This window comes from Cynocephalus volans, chromosome X (genome assembly GCF_027409185.1).
Source record: "Cynocephalus volans isolate mCynVol1 chromosome X, mCynVol1.pri, whole genome shotgun sequence".
Lineage (NCBI taxonomy): Eukaryota > Metazoa > Chordata > Mammalia > Dermoptera > Cynocephalidae > Cynocephalus > Cynocephalus volans.
In genome coordinates this window covers 145730706-145744337 of record NC_084478.1, presented here as the reverse complement: position 1 = coordinate 145744337, position 13632 = coordinate 145730706, and the positions used below count along the sequence as shown (strand labels likewise).

At 39.1% G+C, this 13632-nt stretch overlaps 1 protein-coding gene across 1 annotated transcript in view; it reads left to right on the top strand.

Annotated features, from left to right (window-relative positions):
- Window positions 1-13632, top strand: part of GPC4 (glypican 4) — a 100320-nt gene that overhangs the window by 68197 nt on the left and 18491 nt on the right. Inside the window, exon 3 of the mRNA XM_063083519.1 lies at window positions 10872-11263. Within this exon, the coding sequence (XP_062939589.1) occupies window positions 10872-11263 (392 nt within the window). The remainder of the gene's footprint in view (window positions 1-10871; window positions 11264-13632) is intronic.

Sequence of the window (13632 nt, the reverse complement as noted above, 5' to 3'; positions counted from 1 at the left end):
TTTATTGATAAGTGTTAACATATGTTTTTTTTAAAAAAAGGACAGAAGTTTCTCTTACCCTTCCCTACCAGGTTTCACATTCAGTAAGTGCCTGTGTTAACACTGTGTTTTTATCCGTTTCAAAACTTATCAGGAAAGATGATTATGAAACTCCAGTTTGTTTCTCTGCCTTCAAATTAAAATATGGCATAGACAATAAAATTAGTGAGCATACGTTAACATTTTTTGAAAGGGTAGTAGCTGAAATAATGTTTGGTCTGGAGAGCAGAACAGAGCTGGAATACTTTGTACATTTTCTCCAAGTTAGGTTTTCTGAAATGATGAAATAATTTGATACAGTAAAACCTCAGTTGACCGGTGCCCAGCAAATCATAATCCTCTAGTGGGTGCTGCATTGATTGATTATTGATTTCAAGGCTGGCAATTACAGCCTGCCAATACTTCTCAAGTCCTAAAGATTCAGGGATGTTGAGTAAAGTGCCATAGAGGGTGTCTTGACTCTCAGAAATCCAAAGGTGGGTGCTTTGGTCAAAGAATTGTCCAAACTATTATAAAAGCCAAACCCTGCGTCTTTGGCGTGAATGGAAGAAAGGAAGTTTGGCAGCATAACAAGATAGCGGCTATGGAACCAAGATAAGGTAGCAAGGTTGCACAAGACAGCTGGGGACATGTAGTGAGGAAATAGCAAAACGACACATAGAAACATACTGGGTCAAGCAACTTCAAAGGAGCATCTTTTGCCACCTCCAAGCTGACAGTGTAGATTCAAAGTGGTGACCCTGAGCCCAGACAACTTCCTCTATCAAGACTTGTCTGTGTCTATGAGATACCACTTTTTTTTTAATGGCAGGGAAAATTACTTTTGAAAATAAACTTTTCAATAAAAAATAAGGTTTGGGGGCTTGTAGGAAGTTAGCCTTCTGTTACCCAGAATCATTCCATTATCCTGGTTCTCCATCATTCTGCCATGATTGACCACTGGTCAGGATTCTAGTGCCAGCTTTGGCATTTTTGAAGTCATCAGATTTGAGGGATGAATGCCTTCTTTAATTTTCTTATCTGTAAGTTCCTTTTTTTGTTCTATACTTTTAACTTTATATTGTTTGCCTATCTCAAGAGACTTACAGTCTATAAATCAATTAAGTTATAAACTGTGCGTGTGCGTGTGCGTGTGCGTGTGCTTTCAGACCTAAGTTAAGTCCAAGGGAACACTTCCTTTGGCAGCATTCCTTCACCTCCCAACAAAATTCTCAGGTTTGCCATATTTTTAATGTGAACCTCTGAGTTTGAGGACTTGTCTCTGTATTATTTTATAATCTTTTTTATCCACTATTTAATTTAGGATGTTCAATACCAGAAATCTACAATCCTAATCCCAGGCTGGAGACACAGAGCCAGAGCATGGTAGTGACAGAGCTAGCTGCTCCCCCTCTTGGCCAGTTCTGAGAATTGTTTTTGGTAGTAGCACTGCTAATTAACATAGCTGAATCAGTTGTCTCATGAATATGCTAATCACATGTTCAGTTCAGGGGAGTTGGAAAGAATTGCTTGCCAAAGGGAATAGAAGTAGTAGAAGTGGGGCATAATCTGTGTTTTAGGACCACAGCAAAAAGACCCACCCCGAAATGTGTGGCATTTGGTGAGAGATTAGTTTTTAAAAGAAGCACATAGTTAAATCAAAAACCTAAATAGATTAAAGTGATTAGAGCTGCTGTGTTAAATATATTTCTGAATTACATAGTAAAAATGATGTAACATCTATGAAGAAAAATTATTGCTAAACAACTCCCTGAATCAAACTGTTTGCTAGATATTTTGCATGTTAAAAGAAATCTTAAGGAAATAGAGATGTTGTCTGATGCCAGTCTACTGGGAAAACTCCTTTACTTTGTCATTTTAGGAGCAAATTTAGCAACTTCGGATGGGAGGCAGAATACACTGAATTGTCAGCCTGGTTCTGCAGTGAACCTGTTGTGACCTGGGGCAATTAACTGGGTCTCAGTTTTCCCATCCATAAAATGAGGGGGTTGAGCTAGCTGCTCTCTAAAAACCCTTTGAGTTCTAAAAATTCTGTGAATCTTAAACACGTGACTAGACCAGCTGCTTTAGTAAAAGGTCTTACAAGATGTTAATTAGCCGTCTGTATGGTGCCCTCTGTTTTCCCCCTATCATTTCTTAACTCTCAGCTACTTTCACCAGGTCTTTGAAAACCCTCCCATGAGCCTGAAGCTTGTTAACTTGAATAATAGTAGAAATTTTCTGAATTAGCTTAAAACTTGCATAAAAGAAATAATTGTCTGTCCCATCTATCTGCATGGGCCAAGTGTAAACCAGAGTGGCTGCCCCTCCCTTAAGCCCTCAAGCCCTCTTGTTTTCATTTCACAGAGGCAGGGCATGAAGCTCTCCTCAGAGTTAGCCAAATCTGTGTTTTAATCACTGACTGAAAATTTTAGCTCATATTGTCCATCATTTCATTAAGGCAGTAGAAAGATCGGTGTGGAGACTCAGTGAGTTAAAGAGATGAGAATTCATAGGTCTATGAAAGTAATGGCCTCAGTGGAAGGGAGCTGTCCACTCACCTTAAGAGTGGCCATCAACTAAGCTGAAATTTCTGGACTTTTCCTGGTCCCTGACCCCCCCCCCTTTTTTTTTAACCTATGGATTTATTATTATCCTTTGCACAGCCATATTTACTCAAGACCTCCAGGGAGGTTTGTAGGTTCAAAAAAGTCTAACACATCCACACCGTGTGTCATAGAAGTGTATAACATTACATACAACACTGATTGGTTTATAATCCTTGCCTCATATTTCATTAAGAAGACATTTTTTTAAAATTTGATGTATTTTAAAACTTGGCTATAGTGTACTGGGCAACTTTTCACAGGCTGACTAGCCACAAAAGTGCAGAGAAAGACAAGAGGCTTGCCTTCTGGCCTTCCTGCAGATGCAGTCCGTGTGCCTTCCACATCGTGCTAATGGTCTTTGATTTAGTTGGAAAGCACTGCTACTCTTTCTTTTACAATTCTATTTTCTTTTCCTTTCATGTGAAAGAGACTAAAATGCCGGGTATTTTTTGCTAATTCTTTTATACTCACTCTGCGAAACTTGACAAGAATGAGCTACTGCCAGCTTACTGTAATCAAATCAAGAGCTCAGACAAAACGCACACATTTCTCTATTGACAAAGGTTTTCTGCCTTTTGAGTTGTTACCTGAAGTGTGACCAATTGTGGCTCTAGCATTGGCTGTCTCATCGGATTGAAAATGCTTGTGCGGCTTCTATGGGCCCCCAAGCATTTTCACTTTGGGTCTTTGCTGTTAGCTCGGACTTCTTCAGAAGGTCATGGCATCAGCAAGACGCAGCTGACCTGTTGGGAGGCGAGCGAATACACAGAAGAGCTTCAGCTCTGAACTGCTAGTGGACTCTGTCATTTGTTGAACTTTGGGCCTGCGAGTTTCATCACATGTTGTTCATCTTGGCCTACCCCTCTTCCATGTGTCTATCTGTCCAAGGCAAAGAAAAGGGCTGACTTGATCCAGCACTGACTTCAACTGATTGAGAATTCCCAAGCCAGTCAGGATTCAGTCTATTCTTGTTCGTGATCCCCGCCCATCTCCACCACCTTCTCTCTTGAAAGAATTAGCAGAACCGTGGAAACTCTTGTAACAAATAAGATTCAAACAGCAAGGATAGTACATGGGCACACTTTTTCTAGACATCAATTCGGCAGTGTGTCAGAAGTTTTGAATATGTTCATATCCTTTGACTCAGTAATTCCCCTGCTGGGTATGTATCCAAAGGAAAGATAGATCTGCATAAAGTTTTATGTAGGATGTTAATAGGATGTTCATCACAGCAATATTTATAGTTGTGAAAAATTGGAAATAAGCCTAAGCGCTTCACAATGATTACATTATGATCTGTCCATATAGCATCATAGTATGCAGTCATTAAAAATGATGTTTCTGAAGAATTATTAAAATAGGAAATAAATGCAAACCATGTAATAGTTACATGAAACCAGATAGTTTAAAGATAGTCTAATGTCAGCCACGTGACAATATATATTTTCATAGGAAAAAGACAGGAAAGAAATTTGATAGATAAGCTCTTGTTCCTCTCTCTTACTAGTAGGATTATAGGTAAATTTATATTTTCTTCGAACCTTTCCCTATTTTTCAAGTTGCTACAATCAGGAATACATTTTAGAAAAAATATTGTTTTTCTTGATAAAAAATGTAGGAACTGCTTTGGTGATGTTTTTAAAATAATGTTTGTTTCTTTAATATTATAATGCTCACTGCAGACAATTTGGAAAAAATTGAAAAAATACATCGAGCCTCCAGGGAGTCAACCGAATGAAGGGAATAAAGGGAAATAAAGTTACTTTTGAAAGCATAAAGAAATATTATTTTTCTGATTATAAAATATCACTGAAAAATTTAGGGGAACAAAATTGAGAAACATGTATTGGAAAAAAAGGTCACCCTTGATCCCCAGTACCCAATAATCACTGTATTTACCTTGTCTTTTTGTGTACGTAAATCATACATATACATGCATGCAAATTGGAATGACAGTCTTTATGCTATTATGTATTCTGATTATTCTCTTGACATTAGATCATGAACAGATAAGACTCTCTTATGAAGTTTGTATATGAAGCCATATGGTGCCCCTCTGACCGATACACATAGAGGTTAGTACATGGAACACTTGCAAAGGCTGTTCAGCTTCCTTGCTTACTTATATGTGCCTTTGGCCTTCTCTGGGCATTTCTAGATGCAAAATCATATGGAAGTGCTAAAGCCAATTGGCTAGCTGGTGCTGGGAGTGCCCTTAGTGGAAATGGAATGATAGCCAGCAGAAGGGACCTTACAGTATTGAGCCTGTGTCCCTGACCATGTTGGCAAAAGACAGGGGCCATGAAGATGAACACTGTATTTACTCCCTAGGAGCCTTAGCATTCAAAATGCATTCACGGATAAAATTAACCTTGGGAAGGAAAGCTATGATCCTACCTTGGTGGGATCCTCTAACACTCTTTGATATGCTAACAGCCCCTGATAATTGGCCTGTCTACCCAGGAACAGCCTATTGATTTGCTATCAGTTGATAAACATTAGTTGAATATATGTCCTTTTGGTACACCATGCCCTAGCAGGCATTCTTGAGGAATGAGTTTATGCCATGATAGTGGAAAATGCCCATTAAAAAATGTACCACAGACTCGATCAAAAAGGCAAGACGGAGAAGGAGATAGTCATAAACCAAAGTTTCAGGTTGTCATTGAAATGCTTGCATATTCTCCTTTTTTCCTTTACATTTGTAGATGCTTATGTTAGTTCTTCATTAAATACTTGATTTCCGGTGAAAGAATAGATGGGGATAACTCTAGGTTTTCTTAACAGTTTGAAAAGTATGATTTGTAGCATTTATAAAGAGGCTCCTTTCCTTAGGAATTTTGTTGATGTGGTAACTTAATGTTTGCATGCCACACTAGGGCTATGAAATACAGCATTTATAGTAAAAAGGAAATTAATCCCTATATGTAAAAGGCAGCTTCCTAATAATGTAAATCCAAAGTGATAATTTATAGCACCAAGCAAATGGATTGCATAGAGAGGGCTTCCAATCTCTGAAGGTTATGAGTTACTTCTAGAATGCCTTTTAGCTCATTAATCAATAGCCAGATAGTTGATTGTTTATAGAGGAGTAACTAATGGCATTTAATAGCAGAACTGCAGGCCCTTTGACCTGTTTCAAGAATTTTGAGTGTTTATTTAATGCAAAACAAGTGGCTGGAGATAGAAGTTCCAGTGTACATGATGTTCTTTTATTTTTTTTAGAGACAGGATATTTATATAGAAAACTTTTATATGGAAAAGTTTTGCCTTTTCACTCTAGTTTTTCCCATGTTAAATTGGTACTACTTATGTTAAGAATAATTAAATTTTAGAACTGGAAAGTACTTAAAGTCCCCTAGCTCAATCCTTGTACTGAGCTGAATTCTGTCAAAGAAGGTAGTATCTAAATGAAATACGGTTGGGGGGAGATCGACCTGCTGATTAATTCTTAATTTCTTAATTTTTATATGTGTGTGATGTTTTTTTCTCTTCCCGGGGTGAGGTTTCTTGTTCCCTGTATTTCACTCAGTAGCCTCTCCCACCCTCATAGATCTCTGGGACATTTCACAACCTTGGAAGGTAGAACCATTAAGCATTTCCCTTTGTATAAACAGCTCCCAGTTTTACAAGGCCTTGGGTCTTCTCAGCAGACCTCCAGCAGCTTTGGCCTCATATATGTTCCCCCAGATGGATAATGTTTGACTCCACTAGGAAAGATAAAAAGCCAGTCTTAAGAGATTTAAAAAATGTAGATATAAAGAAATTCTAAGACTGACAGTATCACCTCACATATGACTAAGAGTGTCTTTTTATTGAGCATCTACTGTGTGCCAGGCATTATCCATATGATGTGAGTGATAATGGCCTCATCTTATAGATGGGGCAGCAGAGGCAACTGAGGCTCAGAGAGGTTGGCCTTTTGCCCAACCAAGGTCTTACAGCTCTTAAGTGAAAGATCCCATTCTTTTTCTCACTGTGTCATGCTGCTTTAGATTTGTAGCATGTTAAGGTGTTTATTTCCATCCCTGTGTTAAGCAGCCATTCGTGAGCATAGAACATATATACTTACACCTCCAAACTGAAAATTGAAGGGGAAAGAAACCCTGATCACAGACACCGTATTTCAAATGCTTATAAACCACCACTTCTGACTTTCAGACACCAATAGATTCACTTAAAACAGATTCCCTGAGCAGCATTTTTCATGAATACGAGCAGTTGCTGCAAGGGAGATCCAACTTCCAATTAACTCAGCTTCAACAGTTAAAATCTGACCCTGATCCTGAGTTCTGAGAATAATGGGAGGAAAATGGAGATGAGCATTGTAGGAGTTAATGAAGTTGCCATTGACGGCTGTGGACTGGGACCTGAATGTCAAATTTGCACTCCATTCCTCATTGTAGAAGGAAATGTCATAGGAAGAAAAGGGGGGAGTGGGGATGTGAAAGTATCATATAAGAACATATGAGAGCTGCTAGTTTAATAGGAAAAACAGATACAAAAGGATTTCCCCCCCCCTTTTTTCCTAATAGCAAATTATTATGCTTTAGTTGATATTGTACCTAATTGGTATGGATTTTAGAATTTATATTATGTCTGCCATCCTTACAAGGCAAAAAGCATAGGTAGAATAGTTCCATTTAACAGGGGCCAGTAAGAATAAGTCTAAAGGAGAAATGAGTTTGGGTATTCTGGATCGCTTGATTTTTGTTCTGTTGACTCCCATAGGTGAAACAGATGAATATTCAAGGACTTGCTATAGAAATAAAGAAGTGAGAATTTTGTAGATGTTTTAAAAATCTCTGGTGCACTCAAAAAACCATGTGTGGAGAGTGGAATTATAGCAAAGGTGAATTGAATGGGGAAAATTTGTCTTTCTAGAAACTTTCATTACAGTCTTATTGGGCAAGAAGAAGGTGAAAATGCGTGATAAAACTGCGTGCTTTGATTTGAGCCCGTAACAGTCACTCAGTACGTACTTGTCAAATTGCATAGCTATTTGATAAATTGTAAGGTTTTAACTTGTTATATCAGTTTTCTAGAATTTCTTAAGCATTTATTAACCACGTGCCCACTCAAAGGGTCTTCATCTTTGCAACTTATATGACCACGTTAGAGTCTTTTAAAATGTGAATGAAAGGAAATAAATTTTCTGAATGATAAAATGAATTAGGATTTATTTAATATGTATATAGCACCAAGCTAATCTCTTAAAGTATAATCTCTCTCTCTCTCTCCCTCTCTCTCTCTCTCTCTCTCCTCTCCCTCTCCTCTGTAGCTACTTTGTATACAGCTACATCAACCCATAGGCTCTTGACCTGAATGAGGAACTCTAAGAATGTTTTACTTTTTCCATAAAATGTTCTGTGTCTTAGCGTTTGTTTGACCTGTAGCACTTTAAAGCCTAAAGGATGAACCCCTTGACGTTTTTAGAAACTTTAACTTAAAACTAAGCTTGACATGCCACTACATCTCCTCCCCCAAACCAAAAATCCAAGTGAGTATTGAAAATTACTGATTGAGTATGAAAGCACATGTCAAATAATTCTGAACATCTAGTTTCTTCTGATGTGTGCCAATTTTATGAGCAATACTCGTGTAATAAAATCCAGTATAGGAAAGGACCTGTGGTTGCTGTTGGAATCTGCTGTTTTAGGTCGTGACATGTTAATAGCACTGGATGGACACAAGGCTTGCATATTGTTCTCAATGACCAGGCTTTATTTTTCCAACATGTGAGAGCTATGTGTGCAACACATTGGACATGTAATAACAACCTATGCGTGCCTTGTTTTATACCCCCAGTGAGCAAGTACCGCTTGGCAAGGATGCTAGCCATTCAAGCATGATATGGGATGTGGACCAGGTGACATTTAAGGTTCCTTCTCACCCTCAGACTCCCCAACTTTGAGTTCTAGAAAAGTGCCACATTCATTTAATCATCTACCTTAACACTTAATTGAAAGAGTTCCACACGAGAAAATTTGTCCCCAAGACATCAAAAAGAAAATCACTCCTAGAAATGCAACAGAAATTTTTAAAATCACAATTCACTGGAAAGACATTTTCCCTTAATTAAAACATTAACATTTACCCTAAGTGCTTTACACTCAGCACAGCCCCTGAGCTGTTGGTGATTTTGCCAGTGAGAGGTGAAACGGGAGAAGTTTCATCAGTTACAATAGTTCTCAAACTTTAGGGTACAGCGGGATCACAGATGGCTGGGCCCACTTCCCGGGCTTCTGATTCAGTTCGGTAAGTGTGGTGGGGCCAAGGGCTTGATTGCTAACAAGTGCCCAGGTGGTATTGATGCATGCATATCCCAGGTCCACACTTTTGAAAACCACTTGAGATTTTGGAGAGAATAAAAGGCCTCCCCAGGTAGCTGATTTGAGTGCTTCCTGCCCTCTCACGTTCAGGGAGAGAACTTTGGTAAAATGCCCAGCTGTGCACTTGTAATGAGGATGAGATGACCTGCCTGTTTGTTTACTCTGCAGAGGAAATCCGTTTCCCTTTTTTTCTCTGAAGAAACCCCAGGAGATAAAAGACAAGCAGTAGTAGAAAGGAGAAACTAGATAAAAGGAAAAGGAGAGAGGCCCCCCAAAATAAATAAATAAAAATAAAAATACAAGGTTTCCAAAGCTGGGACCAGGGAGGATTATGGACTTTTGCCCTCATTCTCAAGGAACTACGTAGTGATGAGTTAGGGGCTTGAGCGGCACTGGTATGGAGTCTCTTGGCATGTAAGGAAAGTCACCCACGTCCATCTCCCTCCAGAAGGTTTCTGTTTACTCAGTCCAGGTTTTGAAAACTATTGGAAATTAGTGGTCGGCCTCTGATTTGCCCACCAAATGTGAGAAGAGAATGGTTTTGTAGCACTAGTGTGTTTTGGTAAGCTTGCCAATGTTCTGGCTTTGAAGCAGGAACCATGTTTTCTTTTCTGCTCCATGTTCACCTAGAGACAGTTTTTTATTTGATGTGGTCCTTATATTTTGCTTTGGTATTTTTTTGTATTTCCTGCTTATAAACTTGATATCATGAGGTGTTTATTTTTATACCATCTTGGTATTTTTTTTTTTTTTAATGATTAATGTTATAGATACTCTGTTAGTTCCTCTTTTCTTTGAACTTCCTGAGAAAAGCTCCAGGAGAAAAACTAATTTGCCATTTGTACTTAAGAGATTAAAATCTTTAACACTTAGGCTGTGGCTGTGTGGTGGCCGAAATATAAATCGGAAATAACTAGGTGTTCTCATTTCTATTTTTCAGCTGTTTTTCCATGTTTTATAATGATACAAAGTCTGTGGTCGAATCCATTATGCATTCTCTCTCTCTCTCTCTCTCTCTCTCTCTCTCTCTCTCTCTCTCTCTCTCTCTCTCACACACACACACACACACACACACACACACACACACACACACACACACACACACACACACACACACACGGGACACTGGAAAGAGTCTCATTATGTAACTACATGAATCTTTTAGGAACCCAGGGTCAACTTGGATACCTCTAGCTTATACTAATGTCACAGGGAACACCCAAGAACATATTTTCAAAAAACATGTATGCTCACTTCTAGGGGTGTTTTATTACTTTTCTTGGACTCAAGCATTTTCCAGGCAGTTTTCCTGCATGTCACGTACCTAAGTAAAGAGGGGAAAAAAGAAAAAAATCATGCCCAAGTGAAACAATAACTTTTGAAAACACTCAGCCTGGTCTTCAGTTGCAGTTAGGGGACATGATTAACTTTGTTTTAGATTTTTTTTTTCAGTAAAAAGTTCTGGGAAACCTCATGTTTTAAACTTCATGTGCCCATTTTGTCCAGCTTTTCTTTATTCGCCTTGTGACAAAGAGAAAGAATGGTATAATTTGTTGTTGTACAGATGACTCCTGAAAAGTTGTTGGTTTAAAATTTCGTTTTCCCCCCTTTTCTAGACGTAGACACATATGAGGGTTCTTCAAAAAGTTCATGGAAAGAGTCATACTATCACTTCATTCTATTTTTCCACAAACTTTTTGAAGTGCCCTCATATGTAAGTGACTTTGCGACATAGGTTTCCTTTCATTGACAAATGATCGGAGATGCCAAATTTTCCAAAAGAAATTCACCCTATATACAAGCATGTTTTCCAATTTCATGATTTTTTTTTTAAATCAAATTTACCTGAAAAGCTCTCAGTTACTTAATTACCAGAATCCCTGTTTGCCATTCTTCTTTGTTTTGTTTTTAGAATTCTTCAAAGAACTACTTGAAAATGCAGAGAAATCCCTGAACGATATGTTTGTGAAGACATATGGCCGTTTATACATGCAAAATTCCGAGGTATTTAAGGATCTCTTCGTAGAATTGAAGCGCTACTACGTGGCAGGGAACGTGAACCTGGAAGAAATGCTAAATGAGTTCTGGGCTCGCCTTCTGGAGCGGATGTTCCGCCTGGTGAACTCGCAGTACCACTTCACAGATGATTATCTGGAATGTGTGAGCAAGTACACCGAGGAGCTGAAGCCCTTTGGGGACGTCCCTCGGAAACTGAAGCTCCAGGTCACGCGTGCGTTTGTAGCAGCCCGCACTTTCGCTCAGGGCTTAGCAGTTGCAAGAGACATAGTGAGCAAAGTCTCCGTGGTAAGTGCTCTTTGCGTTCCGTGTTTCTGCTTTTGTTTTGCTTTGTTTCAAAAGAAAGTTTGGGAGAGGTAGAAAAATAAATCATCCGAATTCCACTGGCTCAATAACAACCTTCACTTCTGTTTTCTTTTTCTCTTGCCCCTTCTCTTCCACACTTTGTCCTTCTATGAGGGTACTTCAGAAAGTCATAGAAAAATAGAATTGAAAGATAATACAGATCTTTTCATGGGCTTTTTGAAGACCCCCCAAATGTGTACATTTTAGAGTTACTAAATACTATGATAAATATCTTCATAGATCATTAATATTCTTTTCAGTGGTTTTCTTGGTAGCTATTCTTAGAAGTAGGATGTATATTTGCTCTGGAGTCTTAATTTTTAAAATTATTTTAATACCTCTTATTAGCTCTTATTCTCCTTTTCCTCTGGAGAAAGAAACACACATAGGCTCCACATTTGGTTGTTTTGCATGACTGTGTTTAAGTCGACTAGTTACAGTCTAGAAAAGCATTGAATACCCATCAGTGTGTGTTTCCTTGTTACAAGGTGCACTCAGAGCTCTTTAGGAGATGCAGCTGTCCATGACAATTAGTGCGGACCTCACTGCTCTTGACTTACAACTCTGTAGGATTACCAGTACAGAAAATGAAATTGTAACGTGTGACCGGGGGCTGAAGAAATGAACCTGAGTTTCCTCATTTGTAAATTAAGCAAATTGGACTAGAACAGTATTTTTCAGACTATGTTCCTAGGAGCCAGCTTAGGAAGTATTTCAGGGGCTTTCTTGAGGACAGGCAAGAAAGAAGGGAATCTTCTAGAGGGTGAGACTCTGGGCATCTATGCCTTTACTTCCTGGTTCCACCAGTGAAGCTTTGCTTTTCACGGTTTTATGCAGTAAGGTCTTGAGCAAGATTTCAAGGGAAAAAAGGTTCTACTGGTCCGTCACCACTCCCCTTCCCCAAATAGTATTTAAAAACTTCTTGAAGGCCCTTCCACCTCTACACTGCCATGACTCAATACCAGGGAAGGAACAATACCCACTTTGAGGTACTCTGTTATCAGCAACAGAAAACTAACACATTGCTAAAAAGCCTGTGTATCCAATGACAGCAGCTCTTGCTTAGGGTGTTTGGTTGTTTTGAGAATTGGAGAAATCGTCAACATAAAAACTAAACAGCACTACACACACTAAAATAGTCACCCGATTGCCTCTTAGTTCTTTTACAGTTAGGGAGATTACATAATTTATTATGTAAACTGAGACGCTTATTGTCTAAACCAGGGGGTGCTTATTAACCATTGACCCAGGCAACAGGTGTCACTAATTGTTAGTAAGCAACCAGGACTGTCCTGGGCAGAGCAGGATGCATGGTCAGCCTAGTTCGAAAGGAGACTTAGATTCACCAGAGTGAAGACAGATTCTAAAGAATAGTGTGTTATGAAAAATAGGTGCTCACAGGATTTTTCATATTAGAATTGGGTGATAATAAAGATGACCTTTTCTCTCTGTCTCTGTCATCGCCAGGCCATATACTGTCAGGAAACAATTCTGTCCGGTATGTTTTTGCTCACTTTTTTTCCTCCTGATGTTTTTATTGTAAATTACAAATATTTGTTGAGGCATATGAGGGCGGGGTGAGGTAAGTGGGGAGATGATTAGATGATTGTTGTAATAAAGGGAATAAACTGATTCCTGAACTTCTGCCAACCCCAGCAATCATTATTAATTTTGGAGATACTTATGTCAGAGACCCTACAACAGTGCAGTTAGTCTAGATCCAAGTTATTTACATTGTAGTTCACCCAACACATTTGCCCTCCTTCAACAATTTTTTGCATTTGTCCTACGATGAAAAAGCAGAAAGGCTCCAGTGTGTGATTTGAATGTCTGTGTGCGTGTGTGTGCGTGCGTGAGCATGCACACTGGTGCCAAAGAGAAAGGCAGAGAGTTGAAAGCCCTTTGCAAGTGTTTGAAAAGTGGTTACTTCACATTAACCACCCCACCCCCTCTTTCTTTGAGCTCTAGTGTTGATTCTTGGGAAGAAGGACCAGGCAGCTGTCATGGTGCTAGCCTCACTTTGCGAGGTTGGAGCCAGTTTAGAAAACTGAGATTCTGGAGCCTTCCAACTTGGGGTAGGGAAGTGTGGTCAAAACAAGGAAGTCCATAAGTTGCAGGTTGGAAGACTGAGAGCTGGAAGAGTTGCCTTTGTCTACATCACTCCACCTCCCAGGACAGGGGAAAAAGCAAGCAGTTGTGGTTTCCCTGTGTTGCATTCTTTTTGACATGGTTCTCAGAATTAACCGTGGGCAATCAGTAAGCCTGACTTTGGTATTTAAGATTCAGACACCCTTACTTATGCAATAAAGAGT